This window comes from Haliaeetus leucocephalus, unplaced genomic scaffold (genome assembly GCF_000737465.1).
Source record: "Haliaeetus leucocephalus isolate CR32 unplaced genomic scaffold, Haliaeetus_leucocephalus-4.0 Scaffold317, whole genome shotgun sequence".
NCBI lineage: Eukaryota > Metazoa > Chordata > Aves > Accipitriformes > Accipitridae > Haliaeetus > Haliaeetus leucocephalus.
Window position 1 is genome coordinate 491,174 of NW_010972753.1, and position 24,468 is coordinate 515,641.

A 24,468-nucleotide genomic window follows, 5' to 3' on the forward strand; every position below is an offset into this window, starting at 1 on the left:
ACACCCTTACCACCGCCAGCACTAGCTCTGCTTTGCAACAGCTTTGCACACAGACAGAGGTGGATCCTCAGCAAAGCAGGGCATCTATATAAAACCTTAGCTGCTTAATTAGGTTTGCACTAAAATGTGACTCTCCAATTGGAGCAGTTCTTCAGTCTGAGTAGCAATGCGGTACCAAGTTGCAGCTCTGCCCGGCCTGGAGGTAACACAAGTTTCCCTTCCATTGCCCTTGTGTTTCAGAATCCCACCCCTCACCACCAGCTACCTCAACTCTTCAAACTGCCATGTAAGTACTTTCCCAGTGCCTGCACTCCATGCGATAACTGATCATGATGATCATAAATATACCAAAACCTAGGTCATACTATGAATTTAAAATTAAAGATACCAATGATACTCCCGTTACAAAAAAAAAAAGTGTCAAGGGGTGTCCAGGTATGTTTGGCCATAGGCTCGATCGTTTTAGACTTCAATGCAGCTGTATGTAAAACCAACCACACCACCCTTCTTGTTTCTGAAAACAAGACTGCACTGTAGGTAAAAAAAATAAATAAAGAGCCTGAGGGAAAATCATCTTGCATCTCTCACAACCCAGGATTCAACAAGAAAAGCAAAGATAACTGCTATTACTGACTTCATATGATACTGGATAGAACAAGAAACCATGGCACAGGCTCTCGTGTGCTCACACTCTGCACTGTCACATCTGTCTGCTTAAACTAAGCAAAGAATTTTGCTTTCATTTACTGGGTAACAAGCTAAATGATCTCTCACAATACATACGAAAAGGAAAAAACCAAACCCCTATAATGAAGGCAAACCCCTACAAAACAGGCACCATGCCAATAAATAACTTCCACATCCAAGTGCTAATTGTACCCAAAACGTACCTTTTTACTAGCCCCTCAACAGGCCCACAGTTTTCATGGTGGTTAATACAGTACATGCCTCTCGCAGAGCATCCAGTCCAAGGGCCCCCAGACTCTCCTGGTCTCTACAAAAACATGAAATGACCTCCTACAGCCTCCCACACCTTTGCTCTCTTGAGCCAGTGTCCAGATGTTGTTACAGCAGCAGCGACTCTGTGGAGGGAGAGCAGGAGGGGTGGCACGGCCCTCAGGAGCTTAGCCTCCCCAGAATCATGGGTGTTGGCAACTGGCAAGCAAGACAGGGGTTTACCTCCCTCCTTTCATCAAGGTATTTCAGGTATCTGTATAAAACTGGAACCAAAAACCTCGTTCTCAAAAGCACCACATACTATTACTACAAAAAAAACCAAAACAAGTTTTCAAATCCGGTAAAAACAGCATAGTTATGAAGAAGCGGAGGGGGGTCTCACAGAAATATACTTATCAATCAGGCTTATTTGCACAGAAAATACTTATTTCTTACAGGCCATGTGTGCTCTTTTCCCCTCTACCTGGCAAGACATAATTGCTCTGATCCCCTCTGCTCGCAGGGCAGCAGTGCCAGCACACCCCCATGCTGCTGAGGGACCCCGTGGCCGCGGAGAGGGTAAAGCTACAGCCACTTTCATAAGCTGCCAGCCAGATGCATGCTGGCTGTTGGCAAAACCAGCAGCACCAGTGCAAAGAAAACCACAGCTGACACCTGGGGTAAAGCAGGGTTTTCCCTTCCAGAGGTAGCCTGCCTCTATTTTTAGTTTAAATGGCTACCCAGCCATTTCCCTGCAGGACACACCTATTCTCCTTGCAGCAGCTGGGAGCAGCTACAGAAACTGGTTTCCAGTGGAAAGATTCAAGGTGCAGGCACTAAGCTGGGAGCTGTCTGAAGGGAGACTTCCAGGCAGCCCATTCCTAACTACATGTGACAAATGGGACTTCAAAAAAAAAAAAAAAAAAAGAAAAAAGGAAAAGGAAAAAAAAAAAGAAAAACATCAAAGCCTTCCATAAACTCACACGGTGCTGGAAGGGTGACAATTACACAGTACTTAACTCAGGCTATTTGCAAGGGAAAGGATCGGAAGACTTGGAAAGGGTGCTCCGATGGAAGAGGTCGATCTTGCTCCATTCAGAGGAAAGGATTACAGGCATAAAACTGTCTATCACCCTCAGGAAGCTAGAGTCTTGAGATTTTGCCTCCAAAGCCCTGGGGAGGCAGGGAAGGAAGCTATTTTGTTCAGATTAAAGACAGATGCAGCTTCCTGACAGAGGCTATCCTCTCAAATTAGTGGATATTGTATGACATTTGTCTCTAGTGGCATTAGCCCTGCACTGACTAGGTGCGAATGAGATGAGAATCAGGATAAACATGTATGAGAAATATCACCCGGTTATTTCAAGGTATTCCTATTCCTCTAATTTACATTTCCCTGGATGTCTCACACTGTGCATTAGTGATTCACAATAATGTACATTCACACACAGCAGGAGAAAAATTAATGAATTCCATCACTTCCCTTATTTGGGAGACTTTATGTCTGAGATACAGCTCCCTTGTTTTATTATGCCTTTTGATCTCCATAGAGTAATCTGTTTTCCCCTTGGCAGAACTGTATAATTCTTGCTAATTTAATATGAATTACATTTACGCACTTTGGGCAGAATAAGCCTCATCATTTGTTATTGCTCACACAGTCTTAAAACCAAGCCAAATTCCACCTACCTGTGCCCCACATGCACGTCGCATGATGACTACTGTAAAATACTGAGGTAGTGCACGGCACACATACATGCAGCAACTAAACAAGAGGTTCATGACAGGGAAATCGGGAGAAAGAGCTTCTGAGACTTCCCTCCTGCATGAGGCATCGCTTATTGCATCGCACAGCCTGTGCTAGGCAGGAAATCATGTAAATAAATAATTATGGCTTTTGTTAGGTACGTCATGGTGCCATAGGCCCCACTTGGAGCACTGTCATAAAAAAAGTGGCAAATTCCTGTGGCTACGTCTTTCTCCAAGATACTACCAGTAGCTCCGAATGATTTCTGAAAAGACACAAAGAAAGAAACAGGGAAAGTTAGGTATGCATGCTTATTTATTGGAAAACCCCCGCCACATTATGCTTTTGCATTTGTGCTGAATACTGAAGCCAATTCTCCTTTCCCTCATGAAAACCTTAATCAGGATTATCATAGGACCCACATGACTTAGTTGGATCAGCACAAGTAAATGAGGAACATATGACTTCACAGATGTTTGTCCTTTGGGGCAGGCGGGTGGGATTACTCAAATATTGGCAATTCTAATGCCTTGGTAAAGCAAAACTTCACTTCAGCCTACCCGCTTACTTCAGAGCTTGTTAGCCACTACAATTTTATTCCCTTTACATCTCTCGCAATTCTTAAATTAGTTTTCCAAATATATTTCCAGAAGATACTTAAGTGATTTGGTCTGTCTTTGTAGGGGAAAGAATAAGGATAAGATCAAGATCATCACACATATTAAAAAAGGAGCAGGGCACAATTTTCAAATGTGGAAGCTTCCCACCACTGCCCTTTGAACTCACCAGCTCCTGCAGAAACAGGTCATTGGCCATGTGCACGATTCGATCCACGTGGATGATGCCCCCGATGCTGTTCACCTCGATGTCAGAGAGGAATGTGAGAACGAGAATAGCTTCCACCAAGAGCTGCCTGTACTCAGGCTGGGGTACATGGTTCAGCACCGACTCCACGTGCACGGCAAACTTGATTTCACACGGGGTCATCTGGCAAGTTTGAGTGGAAATGGAGACAAAAACTGACACATCCAAAAGACTAGTTCCCCACATCCTGCAAGCACTTAAACATATGCTCCTCTCTGCACGTGGGGGTAGACTGACTGAAGCAAACAAAATGCTTGTGCAGCTTTAGCACTTACAGAAACTTTCTGTGTCGCTAGGCCCTGATCCTGCAAACAGTTACACAACTTCCAGAAGACCGCTCCAGCCCTGCAACCCATCACACACACATTTTGGTTACATACAGGACTGCTGATGCTTAGCTGACAAATTAACTCTTTGCTTCTCATGCTGCAGTCTCACACACTCTGCCTTTTAAGTATCTTTCTGGCATCGCAGTTAGTTGCAAAGCCAAAATTACTGTCAAGTTTTAAAAATAACCACCTGCTTAGAGTGAATGCTTTTCCACACAGGAGATGTAGCTATTTTGTTTGTAGAGCAGCCTAATTTGCACTGGCATAGTTCTATGGATGTTATGCGAAAGGCTGCTTCCTTGGGAGGTTTGCACTTAACTTCATTTGAGTCCTTCTAACAGCAAAATTAGACACTGTCTAGGTCTGACAGGCTAAAAATATAGGCCTGTTTATCTACACAATAGGAATAAATAAAGCTTTCTATTCTGAAAACAAAAGGTTTAAATTTGGCAGAAGATTCCAGCTCCTCTCTTCAGCTGTTGCCACCATCCCTCAGGAGAGAAGGAAGCCAGAGACAAATCTGAGGGCACCAGACAGGAAAACAGTCTCAGGCACACAAGCAACTCTCTTGTGCTGATGGATTACTGTTCATGAGAGTTTGTTTTACAGACGTGAATTCAAAACTTGTCAGAGTGCCTAAAGACAGAGTGGCAACCCAGCTAAGGAAAAAAAATTAAGGAAAAGTTATGGATTTAAAGAGTCAAAGCTTTGGTTAGAAACAATCATCCTTAATTGGTACTTACTTTTGAGATTGTGACGCCAAAATACACTGGCTGCTGTTGCAGCATACTAAAAATATAAGTAGCAAGCAACACGTCTACTTTATTCCAACAAGGCCATACTTTCTTCTCACCCTGCCCAAAGGACTGCCATCAACCACCCTCTATCAAGCGCTGCTCTGTGGGCATGTGGGGTCAGTGAAGGCGTACAGAGGGCAAGCTCGGCAAAGGGGAAAACCTGCCACAAACCCGCGCCCAGGCCTGCCTGGCAGGAACTCATCCGCACAGCCCCAGGGAAGCTGGCGGAGGTGCTGGGGGAAGGTCCAGATCTTCTACCCTTCTTAAAACCAAGGATCTGCAACAGCAGCCCCGCTGCATCGTACACTGTCAAACCAAACATTCAGTCATGGGGCTAGAAAATTGTTGGCATTTTACTGTACCTCTCTGGTGGTTGAAGAAGGAAGGACATACCCATCAATGGACAGACCATGGCACTGAAACAACAACATTTTGACAATAAACAGAAATTACAATTCTTGCAAGTAAATCTGAGGGTTCGTTGTTCTAAGCCAATATGTAACAACTTTCAGTTAAAAAACCCCAAACAAACACAAAACACACACCCCCCAACAAAACCAAAAAAACCTGTTGAAAATATTACTTCACCTTTGCTGAAGAAGTTATTATATAACCTGGCAAATGTTAGAAATAGCCTGACATGACATGTAGGGAGCGTGCTGTGTTTCAGTCCAGCTACGGAAGGTGAGGAAAGTACTTAGAGAGCCACTACAGCAAGAGGCACACAAAGGAGGAAAACAAATCAATGAGCACATTCTGTGGGAAAGGATGTAGAAATAACAAATAACGCAAAAGTACAACAGATCATAGAAGCAAGAACCTTTATATTTCATTTTTGCTAAAACAACATTTAGTTAAGTGTTTCAGATCCAGGGCACCACAACTGAAGTATGTCAACATGTTGCGGTGCTTGGACATGGGCCACCAGCAGTGGGGGAGAGGTAGTGTTACAAATACCAAATGGTATACAAGAAAAGAGTGACAAAACCTAAATGGTAAGAAGGCAGGCTAAGGAATGACACATCTAGGTACCTGAGGTACAAAAATGCACCAAGAAGAAGAGAGAGATTTTACAAGTAGTCCAAAGAGAGTTTAAGAATGAAACATTGAAGACAACTTAAATAAGCACAATTGATTTTAATTGCCAGAAAAACCCATTCAAATACTCTCAGCTATTACGTTAGGTCAGGACAGAAGTGACACTCACTCTACTGAAAGATCCCATTAGTAAATAGCCACAAGGTCACATATGACTCGTTTTGGCTGACATCAACACTAACAGCTTCAGTGTAAGTGATTTTAGAAGGACAACCAAAATCAACCTAAGCTGGTGATGCACATTTTTCCCAACTATGTAGGCATGAACAGCTCAGTGCTGCAAGGTGCCGAATGCTGGCTTTCGTCCAGCAAAGCAGAAGAACAGGTGCATAATCACTTTGAAATGAGTAAAAATTCATAATTCCCCTCTCCTCCTTCCTGCAGAGCTGCTTCAAACACATTTCCATACCCCTGATCTCCAAGGTGCTGGCAAGTACTTACTTTTCACTTAAAAACAAACCAAAAAAATGTTAAGAATGCCATAAAGCTCAGAAGAGCCAGCATTTGAAGACATTTTGGAAGAGTCAGTGCAGTTTCCCACTTCATTCCTCACAGCCCTTCTGAACTGAAGTACATGAACTGCCCTGCCTCACAGTGCCCCGCAGCAGCACTGACCACAACCTGCATTAGGCCATGGGCGATGCAGAATGGACAGCGATGGAACAGAATTGTTCAGCCGAAATGAAGCGCTGATGGTTTCAGAGAAAAATACACTTTCAAACAAACACGTGAACTTGTATTAATGGAGTCCTTTTATGTTCACGAGACACACTCCTACTAATGACTCTAGTTTCCACCAGTGTTCCAGCTGAAGAGAATTTCAACTCCCAGTGACACACCACCACTGGACCACCACCTCCCCAAGTTACCGTACAGCTTTCTTGCCTCCTGCCCTCCACAGCTGTCAACTTACCTTCTGAAGGATTTTCCACACTTTCTCATAGAAGCCAACAGGAACTCTGTTAATAGCACCATCAAGCCTCCTTCTGCGCAGCCACTGTCCTTTTCGGTCACCCCAGCTGGTGTCTCCACTGGAGCCAGTTGGAGAAGTACTAGTGGGAGACGATGGAGTACTGCCCTTCTGTAAGAAACATTAAAGCCTTGGTTAGTTGCTTTCTACCACCCCAAGTGCTACTCCTGGTGAATACATCGTTCTGTTACAATGCTACCTCAGAACCAGTGGAAAAATACAGGCCATGATGTCATACAAGATGATGGAGCAGGACTGATCCCTTTCTCTCCACCTTCACTTCTCCAGTACAATCATTTCTCAACAAAACAGGCAAGCAGTTCAACAGGGCGTAACCAAGTAAACTTCACCACTCAGTTCAACACAAGGCTTGACTATTTTAACAAGCACGAGTTGGCTGCGAGGGCAGTGTCACTGGTGTGCAAGATGGTGGGATTTGCAGGTAGGTCTGGGCTCAGTGTCATAAGAGAGCCAAATGGCCCATGACTCCAGCAAGAGAGGTCCTCCATGCAAAAAGCTCCATTAAGTAAGTAGATTAAAAATTGACTTCACGTGGTCATGTAATCATCGTGCCTGCCTCTCTGTAAGTATCAGTCGTCTTTCCTTTATTGTCACTACTGCTCTATTATTTTATTCTACCAGACTTGGAGACTAAATTAGACAGCAACTCATCTTCAAAGTTGTGGCACTACCACCAAATTCTCATTTCCATTTCCATGCATGCAGCCTGCCTACTGTTTGCACTCCCAAAGATCATGTGCTCTTCTGTTTTCTTGTTCCTTTTTGCACACCTATTACTTTCAACCCAGAAAGGACTACACTGACAGCCCCATTTCAAATCCCATCATCTCTGAATAAGAAACCGCCTGAGCAAATACTGGGGAAGGAGGAAAATAAGACCAAAAACTGTACATTTGCAAAGGGTAGGCTCACTGATTCTACACAACCAAGCTCTGCAAAAAGACCAGCAAACGAAAACAGTCCATTTCCACTCCTACTGGTATCAGTGAGGCATAGGTGGTGTTCCCTTGATGTTTTGACACTTGCTATTCCTTTCCACTGCACGCTGACCAAGACAGACAGAACCTCCTCCATCCTGTTGAGCAGAGCTAGGGGATGCAGGAGGTCAGCAGGAAGGTCGGTGCCAAAGTAGAGAAATCCATCTGCATACGATAATTAATCTGGCTACTCAGGTGGTTCAGAGAAGCAAAGATCTCACTGAACAATTCTGTGCACTTGACTCAAACCCACAATTGAGGCCTGCCTTTCTGCGCTGGTATGTGGGAGGAGAGAGGCAACAGCAAACTGGCAGTTGTCAGGCCAGGCCACGGGGCTCATGGTGCTCTGCAGTTGTGTATTTAGGACACCTGGGAGGTGTGCCATGCCAGCAAGCCTGCAGATGCGGAGAACCATGAATCACAACTGCCAGTTCAAAGTGCACGTGTAGCTGCAAACTTTCCATGTCTTCATGACAGATTTGGAGCCTCAGACTTACTTTAAATTGTTGAGGTTTCTGTTGGTAAAATATTTAAACGATTATCTTCCTCCTTAACAGCAAGAGCTTAAGAAGAGCTACAGTTCTCTGCCTTCAAAGAAAGTGACTGCTTGAGGAGAGACCCATGACCATAAAGTCCCTGTCTCAGCAACCTGAAGCTATTCTGAGTTCATGACTATCCAGGGACTGCCAGCGTTTATCAATGCTACATTACTTTTAAATACTGATGACACCTGTAACATAATCCACCATCATGTAGCTAAATCTGCTATAGAGCTTTATCTACAACTACTTAAGCTTCAGAAGAACTAAGTGGATCTAAATGCGAGACTCAGCTTCTATTAAAAGATTACTAATCAGAATTGGTTGCCAATGAAGATGAGTAAGACAAAGAGGTAGGGTTTGAAACAAGTTTTTACACAGAAGTCAGAGGAGGTGTCTAGAGCAAAGACACCCCCCCGCCCCCCCCCAAACACACACAAGGTGAAGAGCAGGTACAGGGCTGCAGACGGTGTTTTACCATGGAAGCGAACATGCTGATGGACATGGAGTGGCTCTCATGAAAGAACTACAAAAGAAAAACAGACACCAACACGTCAGACAGACAGCCATGACAAAACAGGGCGCAAACACAGTTAAGTAACTTGTCCATGCAAAGGCAAGAAACATGGAATAAGCTCAGGTACTCAGGGGAAAACTGCAACAGCCCCTGGCCTCTTGCAGTGCTGCAGTTCAGCTAACCTGGAGGCAGCTGCTGCCGATTCCCAGGGTCAGCACGAGGCAGACGCTACCACGCCAGGAGCCTGTTTGGCAGCCACAAGCTGCTCGTGCCATCCACTGAGCTCCAAGCATCACCAACACAAACTGCCACAGTTTAAAATGCATGCAAAAGCTTCCCTGTGACTCAGGGCTGCGAAAAACCCCAAGCTCCGCACTTCCATTCCCCATTTGTTGCAACATCAGCAGCTTCTCTTTGCACGAGAAGGTCATCTTGCTGCAGAAAGTCTGTGGGCTGCCAACTGGGTGGGCAGTGCTAAACAAATAGCTGCAAGGCAAAATTTTTGCTGAAATGTGGATGGAGCACCTCAGACTTACAGCACTTTTCTCTGTCCACCCCAAGCCACGCCTCCTAATTAAGCGTTCATGGTTCAGACCAGGCAAAGCCTTGATGTTCAGACTCAAGAAACGACATCAGCAAATGAGGAAGCTGCAGTTGCCTAACAGCTGAACACTGGTGCCAAGAGATGTTAGTACAAGTACTTGAAATGTTCCTTGTAACACAAAGTTGATCCCCCCCCGCAAATGACATTGAATTAGTATCTAGTGAATTATTCAGAGAATGCAGTGAGATGCAGCAGGAAGCAGCACCAATGGCAAGGTGGAGGGAACAAAAATAAAACCAGCCAAGTCCTCCTCTGTGGAAAATACCAAGTTTCCACCTAATGCAAAAGCAGTGCAGGAAATACATTTCCAACCTCAACAAAGGTCCAAGTGTTTCAGGTCAGGCCCACCTCTGTACTTAAAATAACGCTGCCACCTAGTGCCTAGTCCCTCTCCTTTCCTGGAAGGGTCCTGAAGCCAGCCACCTGCCGCACCTCGGGCTGAACCCCAAAGTCGCATCAGGGCGGTGGAAAGCAGCTAGCAGCACCTTCAGAGCCACAGCCGCACCACAAGGCTCGGCCAGGATGATGCTTTGGCAGTGGCATGGCTCAAACACGGCAAGCAGGTCTCGTGAGACGGACACCACGCGTTTCACAGGTGCCTTTGCTTCCCCACCGGATCGCGTCCTATGAAGGATCATTAACCGATCCTTACTGTCGTCTTCAAATGCTCCACGTCAAGACCACACAGAAACGCCACTGCTTTCTGAAGGCTTACTGAGCAAATCTGTCTCACACAATCAAAGGAAAACATCAAATGCTTCCTTAGAAACTTACAGAAATGGCCTCAGATTAAATGAAACAGGTTTGCTTGTTAAGAAGGTCTTTAAAAAACAGGTTTCTAATATAGAATTATAACATGGTTTGCGTTGGAAGGGACCTTTAAAGATCATCTAGTCTGTGCCATGGGCAGGGACACCTTCCACTGGATCAGGCTGCTCAAAGCCCCATCCAACCTGGCCTTGAACACTGCCAGGGATGGGGCATCCACAACTTCTTTGGACAACTTGTTCCAGTGGCTCACCATCCACATCGTAAAAAATTTCTTCCTCATGTCTAACCTAAACCCACCCTCTTTCAGTTGAAAACCATTGTCCCTTGTCCTGTCACTACAGGCCTTGGTAAAAAGCACCTCTACATCTTTCTTATAAGAACCTTTATATATTGAAAGGCTCCAATAAGGTCTCCTTGGAGCCTTCTCTTCTCCAGGCTGAATAACCCAGCCTGAAAAATATAGAACCATTCTTATAAATGTATTTTATTTGACTACTACCTTCCTATTTATCTAGAGCAAAAGAAAATTACTAATAATGACACAAAATAGAGAAACAAAAACCATAACAAAACCATCAGTCACATTCATTCAGAATATATTGGTTGTTTTCTGTGATATCTCTCCACATACTCAGTTACTGTGTAATTTAAAGTACTTTGAACTTACATACGTACATACATATATATATATATTCTAGCAGCAATCATCCTCCATTCCTGAAGAAACAAAACAGGAAGAAAACAAACCAAGATTTCTTTTCCCAGTGTACCTTTTCCAAAAGGCATGTGGACCACTCCAGCAATTTGGGCAGAGTACAAGAATGAACAGTTTGCATGAATGCTTCACTTTGTACATCTGACTTCTCCTTAGCTAAAGATGATAAAAGAGCTGTTTTAAAGTTGCTGCCATGAATGCATTAGAGTTTGTTCCAAGTTCTTCTATATTCAGCACGTGAAACAAGAATAAAAAAGGAAACACATTTTTAGAGGAAACATCGCCTTGCTGCATTCTATTTAGTGACCAGCTTTAAATCAAAGGATCTCTGGAAACTTCTGTCATTTACCAAGAATAAAACCTAACATAACACAGTTCCAGAACAGCTGGATTTTCTGATGAGCATTGACAGAAAACTCTCACCTGCTTCATCTCACTCTTCAATTTAGTAATACCACTTCTTTCTGTTTTTGTTGCTCCAGAATGCCCCATTTCATGAATAGAAATCGCAGGGCTAGATGAAGAGGAATCTACAGGTCGCACTAAAGGAAGCAAATGGACATTTTTTAAATTCTAGGGGTAGAAAAACAGGCAAAATTGTATCTAGAAGTTGAAGATAGACACATATCCTCTCAGAATTGAACAATGCTCTTGGTGACAGCATCCTTTCAAATCACGTCAATAGTTCAAGCCTGACTGCATCAAGTAAGGGGCCTAGATCTGTACTTGGATATCAGGGCCTGATTTTCCAACACACTGAGCAATCATAGCTTTAAAAAAGAGGTCAGAGGTGCCATGAGTCTGTGAGGGCCTAAGAATAAACGCAGGAGACAGTTGACGTGCCAGTTGGGAATATCTGGGCATCACAGACATGCTCCTTGAAGGCAGGTTAGGTAGGACCTTTTTATGATTTTCATTCTGGTCACATGAAATTTCTTCATTTTAAAGTTTGCCTTCATATCACTGAAAAGTTCATACAATCTTATTTCAATGCAGGACAGCTTCCATTATATTTGTTTTGTTTATTCCACAGCAGACATACACATGTACTGGCCACCCATGATTCATACATCACCTGTAACTCTATTTTACATGCTGAGAGAGTAGATTCCTACTTACAAGACAATCTAACTTTGTATTTGTAGTTCTCACTTAACATATAGAAGTACCCAAGTGGACAACTTACAGCTTCTTTCCACTCCAAACTCTTTTCCACTGAGAATATGGTGTAGGAGATTTTTCATATCAAAGGGGCTAAGATTCATCAAACTCTCTGAAGCTTCTTCACCTAGTTAAAAAAAAAAAAAAAAGAAAAAGACAAACATCACTATAGGTGGCTTTATAGCTTTATTCCTAAGTAAGCTGCTGCTGAATGAAGTTCAGTCACATTTACCTTTGTGGCTAATGCTTCCTTAAAAAAAAATACGTAGAGTCACATTTCAAAGAAAATACGTTTCAGGACTAAACAACAAACACTGCATGGAAATAACACTATTTGCATTAGTCAATATTATGCTGCAGCTTGTGCAAAATCTCACTGAAGCTGATGATGAGAAAGCAGTTGCTCCTTTGTAGAGCAAGATCACTTGGAAAGGCATTACAGCCATCTCCCAACAGCATCTAGATCTAAATTACAGAGCCAGAGTTAATACATAAAGAAATGCATACATGTGGAAGGCTTGTGTTTTATTTGATTAAAGGGTCATGCTTGTGAGAGGGAGAAAAAGCACATACGTACACAGGAGCACACGTGTGCACAGACAAGTCTCCCATAGGAGAACATGGAAAAGGCAGCAGTGAAGCCAAGGGCAGTGTACAAAGCAGCTGTCGTTTAAGGGTAAGGAATAACAAAAGGGACGCCAGGAAAGACAGGCTTTGCACTGTGAACAAAGCAGCTTCTGCTATTCAGCTACAGGTTTGGGGGAAACAGGGCGTTTTGTACACTCTTCACAGAGAAAGAGAATTATCCCATAAAATTACTTCATTCCTTTTGTCAACTTCTCCTAAGGAAGAAACTTGCTACCCTCCACTGACAGCTAACCACTGAAGTTAGAAAGCAGCAGTGTCTGAAGTGGGCTCCATCTAACCAACTACCAGGGACCCCCGTCTGCACTCCACGAGGGAGAAAACTGGGGAGACCAGAAAATATGCTTCCACAAAGTCATCCCCCTTTAGGATGTGCTAGGCCATTAGAAATGGTAACAAGAGCTGAGTTCCACATAAAATGGAACAAAAATATGGCCCAGATCATGCTCCTAAGTATCAGCATTTGACTATATGGTTGTCACATTAACTTGTATACTTTTCATAACTGCTCCTTCTTAGACTTCTAACCCCTTTCAATAGGGAAAATTCTTCAGATCTCTCTTCAGTCATGATTTCCCTTTAGTTTCACTTTTCTCTTCCAAAATGAGTTTAAAAGTATTTTTGCCTTGCACCACTTGTTACTTACTTCTTGGGTTTTTGTAGGACATATGCAACATCTTGGGGGCCTGTAAGAATTTTTACTGGCCTCCTGGCAAAACAACATATCACTAGCTGAAATCTAAACAGCAAATACTTTTCAACTAAGCACATTCAAGGGGAGAAGGCTTACACATCAGAAGTTACTTTGAATAAAAACTACAGACCTATGAATTAAGGCTCAAATATTCAGAAGCTACCTAGAGTCCTAATTCTCATTGACGTTAGTGGCATTGGGTCCCTAAATACACACACGTGCAATTTGATGACCTGGACCTCAAACACTTACTGAAAGTCAGGGGACGGACTTATTTAATATCCACTCCAGTTTGAATAACTGGGAGATGGGGGGACAGGAATCTTTTGTTAAATCAAAACGAGAAGTTATTTCCAAAGTTTGTAACTGTGTATGCTGAATGAAGAAGTTAATAAAAATGATTTAACACATATAAATGAAAAATCAACCACTGAGGTGAAGCAGAAATAACGTCGTAAGTACCCTTATGATAAAATTGCTCTTACCTGAGCACTTCAGACTTCGAGCCAGCTCAGTGGCCATCACCTGAATTATCAGACCAATGCGGAGCCTGAGCATCTCCACAAAAAGACTAGGCTGTGACCGGACGTACATCGCCAAGTACATAATTATTTCCTGTAAGGACAAATCCGTAAGGGCACCCATTCAGAGTGGGTCCTCTTGGCTTTCCCAGTCACAGAGCAAACACTGGTGCCACACTGGGCACCGCTGAAAGAACCCGTTTTACGCATGCTGTATACCTGTGTCAGGACTGCAATACTGATGTCTTGGCCGCTGGCTTCATAAATAAGATCTGTGAGCTCCTCAGGCGGTAGTGGGCTGCAAGAAGGCACACCACAGTTAGCAGTGACTCAGGCACCTGCTATTAACCTCTTGAACAAGCACTGGAACCAAGCCACCCAGAAATATCTTTGTACCACAAAGGCACCTACAATTCTGCCTGCGTGGCTGCAATTCCTTCTGAAGGTGAGGAATAAATTTTAAAACCAGATAATAGCAGCAGAACAGTACTGGCAAGAACATGAAGGGCAGGCTGCTTCTGTAACTGAGGCAGAGCTCCAACTTACGTGGTAATGATTTTCTCACGGGGTTCTGGTGGCAGGCCCACTGTAAGTTGCTTGTGGTGTGACAGAAGGTCTGTGCATGCCTATCACAATGGGACAGAAAGCAAGAGACCTTTCTCTGAGTCATGTTGAAGTGATACAGCTTTTAATTCCTGAAAATGAAGCATTTCTTTAGCAATATTTAAGTGCATTTCTATTAACTATGAGACATGCAGAGCCAGCAGAATGCTGTTAACTAGTTGCCAGTTGTTAATTGAGGTCAACAGGGCTATGAGAGTCTGTCCAGGCTGAAAGCCTGCTTTTCCCCACTCAGTGAAATCAGCAGCATAATGATTAGGGACTCCAGTGGGGCTGGCAGATCAATAAAGGACTTTATCCTTCATCATAAGATAAAAGTTTGTTCTTTATGCAAGACAACAAACATTTTTAATCATTGAAAAACTTGGCAGTATTAGCTTAAAAAAGTCCTGCATACTAATATGTCTGTTAAAAGAAACAAACACCAAACATACTGCTTCACATTCCTGAATTAGGCACCTTGATACATTCTGAAATAGGTGCTTCCCCCGGTACCACAGCGTTTACTCTTTTATATCAACCTTTAAAAGTGGGTGTTCAATTGACCTGTTTTAGCATCCTGAATCAAAGACCTCACAGAGCAATGTTCCTCTGATTTTGAAGAGTCTATCTTCCCTCCCTTAACGTGGAACAAACCAGATCATCTCTACTCTCTTCCTCCCCAATTCTTTGTCAGTACCTTCTCAATTTAATACACAGGGCTTTCTGTGAGCATGTCTGTACTGCTCATCCATCATATCTTGAGGATGGAAAAGGTTATGTGCTTAATGTAGTACCATGGAGGGCGATTATCACAAATTGCTCCCTGCAGATATGACTGTCACTAAAATAGGGCATCCTAGGTGTGACAGTCAAAGCTTTGAAAATGGCCACGAATTAGAGAAAGAGGTCTTCAGAAATATGCAGGGATAAGTAGGAAATTAAACAAATACTTTAGAGTACTTGAGAGGAAACATTTTCGTAATGTTCAAAAATCAAATCTGTACCCTTACAGGGGATCTTTCTTGTTACCAATGGGATGGAAGTCAGCAGAACATGTTTTTGCATCATTGCTAGCACCTTGACGTACTGGTGCTCCAAAAGTGTTCATGCTATCACAATAGCAATAGACCATTACCAATGACAACTACAGCTTTCAAAGCACATAATTAAGCTTCTCTGATTAACAGAGATGAAATGAAGCCTTCACATTTATAGTGTGACATTCTCAGTCCATGCCAATATTAGCACAGTTCGCAGTACAGATGAAAGGTAAAGATGTCATAATAAGATTTTAGATCAGAAAAGCAACCAATGTTTACTGAAAAATGCTCCACTATGTATGTTGTGAAGTAAGACCAGAAGAAGGGCAAGCACAAGCCTCAGCAGCAAACTGGTAGTTTTATCTCTGTTTCCAGACAGGAAACTGAACCAACACTATTTGTATTTCATACCTCAGCCAGGACTTCCACCCTCTTTTTGAGCATGCCGGAAATATAACGGATTAAACCCCATTCTTGATTGAGGCCTGCCTTTCTGTAGAGCTCATTGAGTAGGCAATGAACAGTGACGCCGTACTGTCCATCCAGCTCTGTGTCCCAGTCAGCACCTCTGCCAGAAAAGTCACATAAGGTAACTGTCATCAGGCAAAATGCCACACTGCTTAACCTTACCACACAACAAGCAGCCTGATTTTGATCGCATTGCTCATTTCGGTGACAGAATTAAGTAGTACATGGGACATGCGGGCCTTCACCAGGCATTGGTTATACATGGACGAAACCCTCTTGATACCAGGAACTTTCATATCAATTTAAGCACTCACTTAGCCACGAGCCTGTGACTTCAAAGCAACCACCCAAAGGGTTTCCCACCAGACTTTAAATTGAGCGTGCACGCAGAGAGCCTGCTGGAGGAACGCTCCATGCGGTGCTTTCTCAGAGCAGAATTCAGCAACATCTTCAGTACTGCTGAAGACTGCACCTGTTTTTCAAATGCCTCAGAGAACCCTTAAGTTTTTTTGCCCTGCCTCTTTCTTAGCTATTAACTAAGCTTCCACGCTGCTTATGCCATTACTGAAAAATCAAAGGAGATTTCTGCTCCTCTCCTGGTTTTGAAATTCACTGCATTATGGCTTCTCTTTGACAATGTTTTAAAGCATCACAGAATGACCTTTCAACTCCTGCTGGAGGGGCAGAGTCCACCACAAGTCCACCTGCCTGCCCAACAGAGACTCCCATGGTGAAACAAGTGCAGAACAGGAAATTAAGGGGGTTATGTGTAGTTAAACAACAAAATGGTATTTTTTCAGGATTTCCTTTGCTCTTTAAGAGAGGCTGCTAAACATTTTGCTTGGGGAATCAAGAAGATCAAAGAAGAGGTCTTCACAGGAGAAAGACTAAAATAAACAAAAATACAATCTTTGTAGCAGTAAAAGTCCATCTTTGATTAACACATGCTTGCACCCAAAGCCAACTTCCTGACAGGTTCCAGCAGTATTCTCCTGCACAGGAAAAAAAGCCCAGTAAATGCACTCCAGAAGGTGATTCCTTTGGTTTGTATTTGCATTTGTTCCCATGAAACCTATTTAAATAGCAGCTGTTTACTGGGGTTAGATTGTTTTGAAAAACATTTTGAAGAGCACTGAGTTTTAGCCAGTGGTGCACTTGAACATGCACAGGGATTAGAGGAAAAATAGTGACTACTCATTAAAATTGCATTTTGCTTTTAGTTAGAAAACGAGAAGATGAAGTTTCCCTCCGTTTCCCTACTTGTGTATAAAAATCACACCAAATCTTTGTCAACTATTAAGTGCCACAAATATAGCAAGGTGTGGTCTCATTCATGGAAAGGATTTGTGTGTTTCACTTGTGAGCCTTGGAGCCTGTATGTATTCGTAACTGTGTGCCAATCAACCCTGAAATTTGCACAAGAATTTTTTTGTATCCAAATTATTTATGTAATCAAGCTAACTGAAAAAAAGCTTGTTAAAGCACAAAATATTTTAACCTCTCCCCTCAAAACACAACCCTGCACAGCGAAAAGCTTTTGCACAAGAATAATCAGATAGTTGTGACCAAACTTAAAGATGCTGAAGTTTACACTCAGACAACTCACTTTAGTATATGCAAGATATATAAGATATCTGCTTGATCATGGAGCGTTGGACATTCCTTCAGCTGCTCAACAAGCTTCCTGCAATCCAAATCACCGTGAGCATCTTTAGGTAAGTGCAAAACATTTTCACGGTCCTGATAACAAAGATGGATGAAAAAAAAAAAAAATCAACAAAATGGTCTTGAAAAAAGTAGCAGATCAAATTCAAACTGTAACTTCCCACTAAACAATACAACAAACTTGCAACATAACTCTGCACTTGAAATACAGACACATCACATAGTTCTTGCCAGACTACTGCAAACATGAAAAGAAGACTAATCCCAGGAAACACAACACCCAGAATGGAACTTTGTCTCTAATTTTGGTTCAATCAACAAGGAAAGCCGTTTTTTGGACAAAACAAATATTTTGTCAAAGAAGGAAACCAAATTATTTGCATGCTTTTCTCATCATTTGCTGTCACTTGTAAAGAGAAAAGCAGAAGGGTACTACTTTTTTTTAGTTGAAATAATTCAGAGCTTTCTGAGTTCCACCTCTAACCTGTATATATGTGGTGCTTTATGAATGTAGATGTTGCCATGATAAATTTTCCAAGCTTATGAAACTAACATATTAACTAATCAGATGATGCAATCCTGTGGCGAGTTCTTGGATGAAGAGTACTTTTGCTTAATAAGCTATTCAGCAATTTATATGGTCCTAAAATACCATTTCCACAAACAGAGCCTGTAGAGCAGAATCCTTCAGGAGGCTGGATACAACCTCCTGCAACCATTCTCAGCTGCTGGTCTCATATACTAAGATAAAACAAGTACGCAGCACAACCCCATCTTCATGCCTTGCAGTGGGATTTGGCTGGCGCCTTAAGGACATTGGTCCTTTCACACACTCCCCTCCTGCCCAGACATTACTGTAAGTAGCATTTCTTGGAGACCATCTCTAAAGGCTGTGAACATCCTGTCCTTCCCTTTGTGTGTTCAGTTAGAACTAAAGACAATGACTTAACTTTTGGCCTTTAAAAATAAGCACCTATTACCTTATTTTGTTTGCACATACAATTAAATACTTTCCACTTGATAATGTTTATTAATTATAATATTTAACCAAAAAACCTTCACCCAGACAAAAAATAAATTTGAAACCAAGGGAGTAGACAATGGTTGTCTGTGAAGGAAAATGAGAATTAGCATAGGGTTTGGCTGGGAAACACAGGAAAGGCCACAGTATTGCATCCTAAAAACACGAACAGCATAAAAATTCCCACAGATTACCTTTGTCTCAAAGAAATGGGGATTATCAACAAGATTCAAAGACTTCCGGTGTGTGTTCAGAACTTTAGTGGGAAGAGACATAGACACAGCTGGAAAACAAAGCCACCAGAAAAAAGAAAAAAGAAAAAAAAAAGAAATGAAAATTGAAAATATCTACATAGAGCAACTGTACTAGGCAAAACCAACAGAAATACCTCCAAGAGCCAAAATACAGAGGCAACTCTTCTGAGATGCTGTGCACAGAACTCGGAGACAAGCTCACATTCTGAACCTTATCTCCTTGCAGGCTTGCTCCAAGAGCTTCTGAGATCAGCATGTCAAAGGCTCAGGTGCTACACACTCAGCTGATACCTCTTACGATGGCCCATGCCTCAGAAATCCTACAGCCCAATGACTTGACTCTGCTAAGCATTTTAAACATTTTAACAGGATGTATGTGAAGAAAATGGTCTAACTAATGGTAAGATATCATAATTAAAATGATAATAGTAAATACAGGCTAATGCTCTGTTAACTTCATATGTTGAATTCAATAGAGGATCAGATGATGTGGCATGTGAAATATGGGAGAAAAGACTAACAAAAAAGCTTAAGTTATTAATTTACACTGAAGATAAGGGAAGCCTTCCCTTAACCAGGGCATTGAATACTATACACCTACATATAAAACAATGCATACGTTGGAATCTATTTACAAATTCAGTCAAAGCATTATTTTGGTGTAAATCCTCCAGTCTATTAGAAACATAGCATAATTAGGAATACTGTCCTCCCTCTCTACTCTGTTTGTTCTTACAAATTTAGAAAGTACGTGTACATACTTATGTTCTTCTGGCATTGAAACATTTAATTCCACAACAACTTTATTAAAATAAGAAATATTCTGTATAAACAAAGACAAAAAAACTAATTCACTGCCTCAGGTTCTAAAATTCTACCCGACTGAGAAGCTGTAGCAGCTTCCATAACATTAACTTTGAATGTTAAGTTTCATAGCAGGTTATTTATGTATACACCAAGACATGGGATACTGTGGGAACACGAGAGTAACAGCTTCACAGTCATTCTTATTTCTTGATAACTACAACATACTCATGCCACTAGTTCTTTTTAAATGGCAAAATTTTGAAATACCTGAACTTATCCAAAAACAGGTTTTCTTTTATTATCACTAAATAAATAATAGGGAGAAATACCTGGAACCTCCAAGCCCTTTGTCTTCGCCATTATTGACAGTATCTCTTTCGTGGAATGGTTTGCACTGAACACAGGTGGTTGATTTGCAGTCTTTGAAGTTGGAGGCAGGTATGACTTCAGTGCTGTACTCTGCAGGACATCATTTATATACTGATCCAGCTCATCCTGGCTTTCTACTGTGACATACATAAAAGAAAAGGTTTATTAAAGGTAAAAATCATAATTTATCAGTGCTTTTTTTCAAACGTACCACTCTATTCTTGCTTATATAGAAGGACACACAAAAATAGAAGACTACCATAAGCAAGAGATTTTTAAGCTGAACAAATTGGAAAGGAAAAAAAAAAATCTGTTTTTGACACTTTGAAAACAGTTACATTAAGAAGTTGTTCTTCCCTTTGAAAGGAAGCAAAAGGATTTTTAACTTACTGGTCCACAGATCATGGTTGGACTTGATGATCTTAAAGGTCTTTTCCAAACTAAATTATTCTATGATTCTATCAGGTCTTCCACACAAGCTCTTGTCTACGACTCGTCAGAGACTCTTCCTCTCTCCAGCCTCTTACACACACACACACTCATCTGCTGACTCTTCAGACTCAGCTTTACTGCAGCAGTTGCTAGTCAATGCCATACTATGAACATAGAAATAATACACACAAATTCCCTCTCCAAATTAAGTCATGCAGGTCCTGTCCTCAGACTGATGCATGAGAAACCTGAATGACTGTCAACTGTGCACAAAACAGACTCTGCATTGTAGGTAAACCCAGGCTCTGCTGATAGAACTTGACAAGAGAAAAAAAACTGAAGCATGAAAAAACACTACCGCTTTCACAGAAATCTGCTGGATAGCCTCCATATTCACTGTCAGGACTATTACGGCCTTCCTTAGGGTCATCAAACAGTTTTACATCACAGTCTGGATCCAGGAAGCTCAGATACGTATGAAAAGAGGTGGTGAGAAATTCTGATAGCTTGCCTATCTTCACCCTGCAAACAGGAACGTGTGCCAAACAGCGTTAACATCCACCATTTTGATACTGATTAATGCTCACTGAGCTTTCAGCGACTCCTCCAAAATTTACAAGACCTACTGTTAAATCCACCTTTGGTAACTACAAAAGAGCAGATACTGATAACTGAAAAAAAAAAAAAAAAAGTAACTCCCTGGGGAGTTGGCCAGGGGACACCGCGGCTCAGGGATTGGCTGGGCACTGGTCAGTGGGTGGTGAGCAACTGTATTGTGCATCACTTGTTTTGCATATTCTATGAATTATTATTATTTTCCCCTTCTTCTCTGTCCTATTAAACTGTCTTTATCTCAACCCACAAGTTTTACTCCCCCCCATTCTCTCCCCCATCCCACTGGGGGGGGGGGGGGAGTGAGGGGTTCAGATAAAGACAGTTTAATAGGACAGAAAAGGAAATTATTATTATTATTATTATTATATGGTCATCACCTGCTGACCAGTGCCCAGCCAGTCTCTGAGCCACAGTGTCCCCTGGCCAACTCCCCCCAGTTTATATACTGGGCATGACGTCACACGGTATGGAATACCCCTTTGGCCAGTTTGGGTCAACTGTCCTTGCTCTGTCCCCTCCCAGTTTCTCATGCCCCTCCAGCCTCCACTGGCAGGGCAGTACGAGAAGCTGAAAAGTCCTTGATTTAGTATAAACACTGCTTAGCAACAACTAAAACATCAGTGTGTTACCAACATTATTCTCATCCTAAATCCAGAATGCAGCACTATACCAGTTACTAGGAATAAAATTAACTTTATTCCAGCCGAAACCAGGACAAACAGAAAGCACATCTGATTGTCAGAGGAAGGTACTGATTGAGGGTGGGCAAGCAAAAAGGGAGTTACTGTAGCATCATATTAAATTGCTTTTGTATGCAGATAAATGGTACACATAAGCTTAAGTACTACATGAATTACATGTTTAAAACATGTCCAATAACTGTGAAAGATAATTACTTCTTAAAAACAGAAGCCCAGCCAAGACCAAATTTTTGTATTTCCAGAGGTCTGACATTTGTTTTTCCTTATCCATTAATGACAGTCAGAGATGGTACACCTCTTGGGAGACAGATCTTTCACATTGCATCTGAGGTCCAGCTACCATCTCATTGCCACATAATAAAGCTGAAACTTCTCTCTCTGCAGAGTTCCAGTACAAGATCTGTGCACTATCACAAGTTCAAAACTGAGGCTTGTATAGGATTTAATTAAAAAAAATCATGGAGAGACCCATCTGAGGGTTCTGACATTACCTTGCACCTCCAAAATAACCATCCTCTAATTTTCTTATGGTGGCAAGAACCGCTGGATGAATGTCAGTACCATCATCAACTAAAAAAGAATAATGGAAGAGTTGAAGCTTACCAACATGTTCTTAAATTATCACGTCCAAATAAACTGTATCACTGGGTGTTCTCTACAAAGAAAATCAGACAAATCTAAAACAGAACCCACAACTACTGTCAATACTAGCTTATTCAAAAAACCCCAAACAAACAAACAAAACCCAACCCACCCAACAAGTTTCAAAGGGTTTTCTATCAAATTTCTTTGGACAGAAATAGTATGGAGACAATGGGGAGATGCAAGGATATAAAGGGGGAGTAAAACCAAAATGAAGTAGTACCAATTCAGCATATACTTGAGAAAGTTACACTGTACTTTTGGTGTTGAAACTCAGATGTTGAAACAGTCATGCCACCTGCCTCCTCTCAAACTGAGTTCCATCCTACTCCTCTGCAGTAAGGGGAGCTACTCCGCTTGAAACAGAGAAAATTAAGTTTACCAAGCATTGTGTGGGTGATGGGAAATGTCAGAGTTGGTCTCCCTGTCATCCTCCAACAAGAAGTTAGGTAAGCCAGCTCTGTCTTAAGCATCTCCACAATCATCTGATTGTCTAGAGCCAGATAGAAGTGATGCTGGTCAGTAAACTAGAGAACAGAGAAATATGGCATATGAGTAGCTGTCAGTGCTCTCCTTACTTTTTCCTATTTCCTCCCCTAAATCATTCACCAAAGCCATATGAGCTATTCTTGACCACAAAACAAACTGCATGAATTAATCTAACAAGGCTTGAGACTGTGAAAAAGAAACCCATGCTTGTGCAGAGTCCATTTCCTTACACTTGTAGGCTGACCATGAAAGAAGCAAGCCACACAAATAAAAAGCAGACAATCACACCCATGAAGTAGAATCTTCCCAATGATGAAATACAGTAACCTATGATCTGGGAGATGGAAGCACTCTAGACATGGAAGAGAAAACTAATGACAGCAACAAAAACAATGAATAGTCTTAAGAGCATGCTGGGGACTGGGAACTAGTAACTGTATGTCTCTTGGGAACAATCTGAAAGTCAAGCAGAATACAGAAAAGCTGGCAGTTACTGTGGAAAAAAGGTACATAAAATGTACAATTGTAAAATGTGCTGTTCTCACTACAGAGGAAAGCCAAGAACCACAGTAAGAGACTATTCTGGATGCTTCAGGAGCTAGAAACCAAAAAAGCTGGACAAACAATAGAAAGTACATCAAAGCAGCCACAACAAAAGTTAAGGAATCACATAAGTCTTGGGGAGGGGTGGAAAAAGGAGGCTGGGATATAGAATAAACATCAATTAGTAAGACACATAGTGGTCAAGGAGAAAACATCCTGTAAATGCATCAGAAGTAATAGGGAAACACAGAAACTGTAGGTCTGTTAATAAAGAAAGAAAGGAGGTAGGAAGAGAGGATACAGACAAGCTGAAGCATTCTATGCTGTTTTTATTGACAGAAGAAAAGTAGCAAATTATGACCTGTAATGCAAAGCGATACGAGTCCAGCCTCAGTATGGGAAGAAAAGGTTAAAGAGCACATAAATTCAAGCTGGCAAAGTCCAGAAAAATTACTTCATAGAACTTAAGGAACTAGCCAAAACAATCCCTGAGCCACCTGCAATTAGTTTTGATAATTCAGGAAGAAGTCCCAGAAATCCAGAGAGAAGCAAAAACACTGCCTGTCTTTAAAAAGGAAGAGCCAGGATCACAGACCAGTCAAGCAAATTTTAGTGCCTGAAAGCACAGGAAAACAAAGCCAGTTTGAGACTGCCAAGATAACTACAAAATGATAAAGCAAGATGGCCCAACAGTCATATCAAAAACCAATCTCAGCAAACCAGTCCAATTTCCTTCTTTGGGGGCAACTAGGTGATAGGTACAAGAAGGTGGCTGACATCTCTCAACTTTTGCAAATTTTCACACTAGCGAGCCAAAGAAAAAACACCCAAGGAGGCAGAGCTGCTTGAAAAATTGTTCTCAAAAGGTAGTTATTAACTGTTTTTTTCATAATGAGAGAGTATCTAAAAGGGG

General features: G+C 41.8%; 1 protein-coding gene across 2 annotated transcripts in view; it reads right to left on the minus strand.

Moving 5' to 3' along the window:
* Window positions 1–2,686: 2,686 nt before the first annotated feature.
* The window catches only part of PHKA2 (phosphorylase kinase, alpha 2 (liver)), a 39,363-nt gene continuing 17,581 nt past the window's right edge, over window positions 2,687–24,468 (minus strand). Inside the window, exons 15-31 of one of the 2 annotated variants that reach the window (XM_010571260.1) lie at window positions 22,906–23,050; window positions 22,373–22,451; window positions 20,924–21,087; window positions 20,094–20,267; window positions 18,898–18,986; window positions 17,624–17,757; window positions 15,961–16,117; window positions 14,453–14,532; window positions 14,126–14,204; window positions 13,871–14,000; window positions 12,072–12,173; window positions 11,309–11,427; window positions 8,757–8,804; window positions 6,685–6,852; window positions 5,036–5,089; window positions 3,470–3,670; window positions 2,742–2,948 (exon numbers count right to left, since the gene is read on the minus strand). In XM_010571260.1, coding sequence (XP_010569562.1) covers window positions 2,775–2,948; window positions 3,470–3,670; window positions 5,036–5,089; window positions 6,685–6,852; window positions 8,757–8,804; window positions 11,309–11,427; window positions 12,072–12,173; window positions 13,871–14,000; window positions 14,126–14,204; window positions 14,453–14,532; window positions 15,961–16,117; window positions 17,624–17,757; window positions 18,898–18,986; window positions 20,094–20,267; window positions 20,924–21,087; window positions 22,373–22,451; window positions 22,906–23,050 — 2,097 coding nt within the window. In that variant the 3' untranslated portion in view covers window positions 2,742–2,774. Of the gene's footprint in view, window positions 2,949–3,469; window positions 3,671–5,035; window positions 5,090–6,684; window positions 6,853–8,756; window positions 8,805–11,308; window positions 11,428–12,071; window positions 12,174–13,870; window positions 14,001–14,125; window positions 14,205–14,452; window positions 14,533–15,960; window positions 16,118–17,623; window positions 17,758–18,897; window positions 18,987–20,093; window positions 20,268–20,923; window positions 21,088–22,372; window positions 22,452–22,905; window positions 23,051–24,468 lie in introns of both variants that reach the window. The other variant, XM_010571258.1, reaches the window with a different exon arrangement.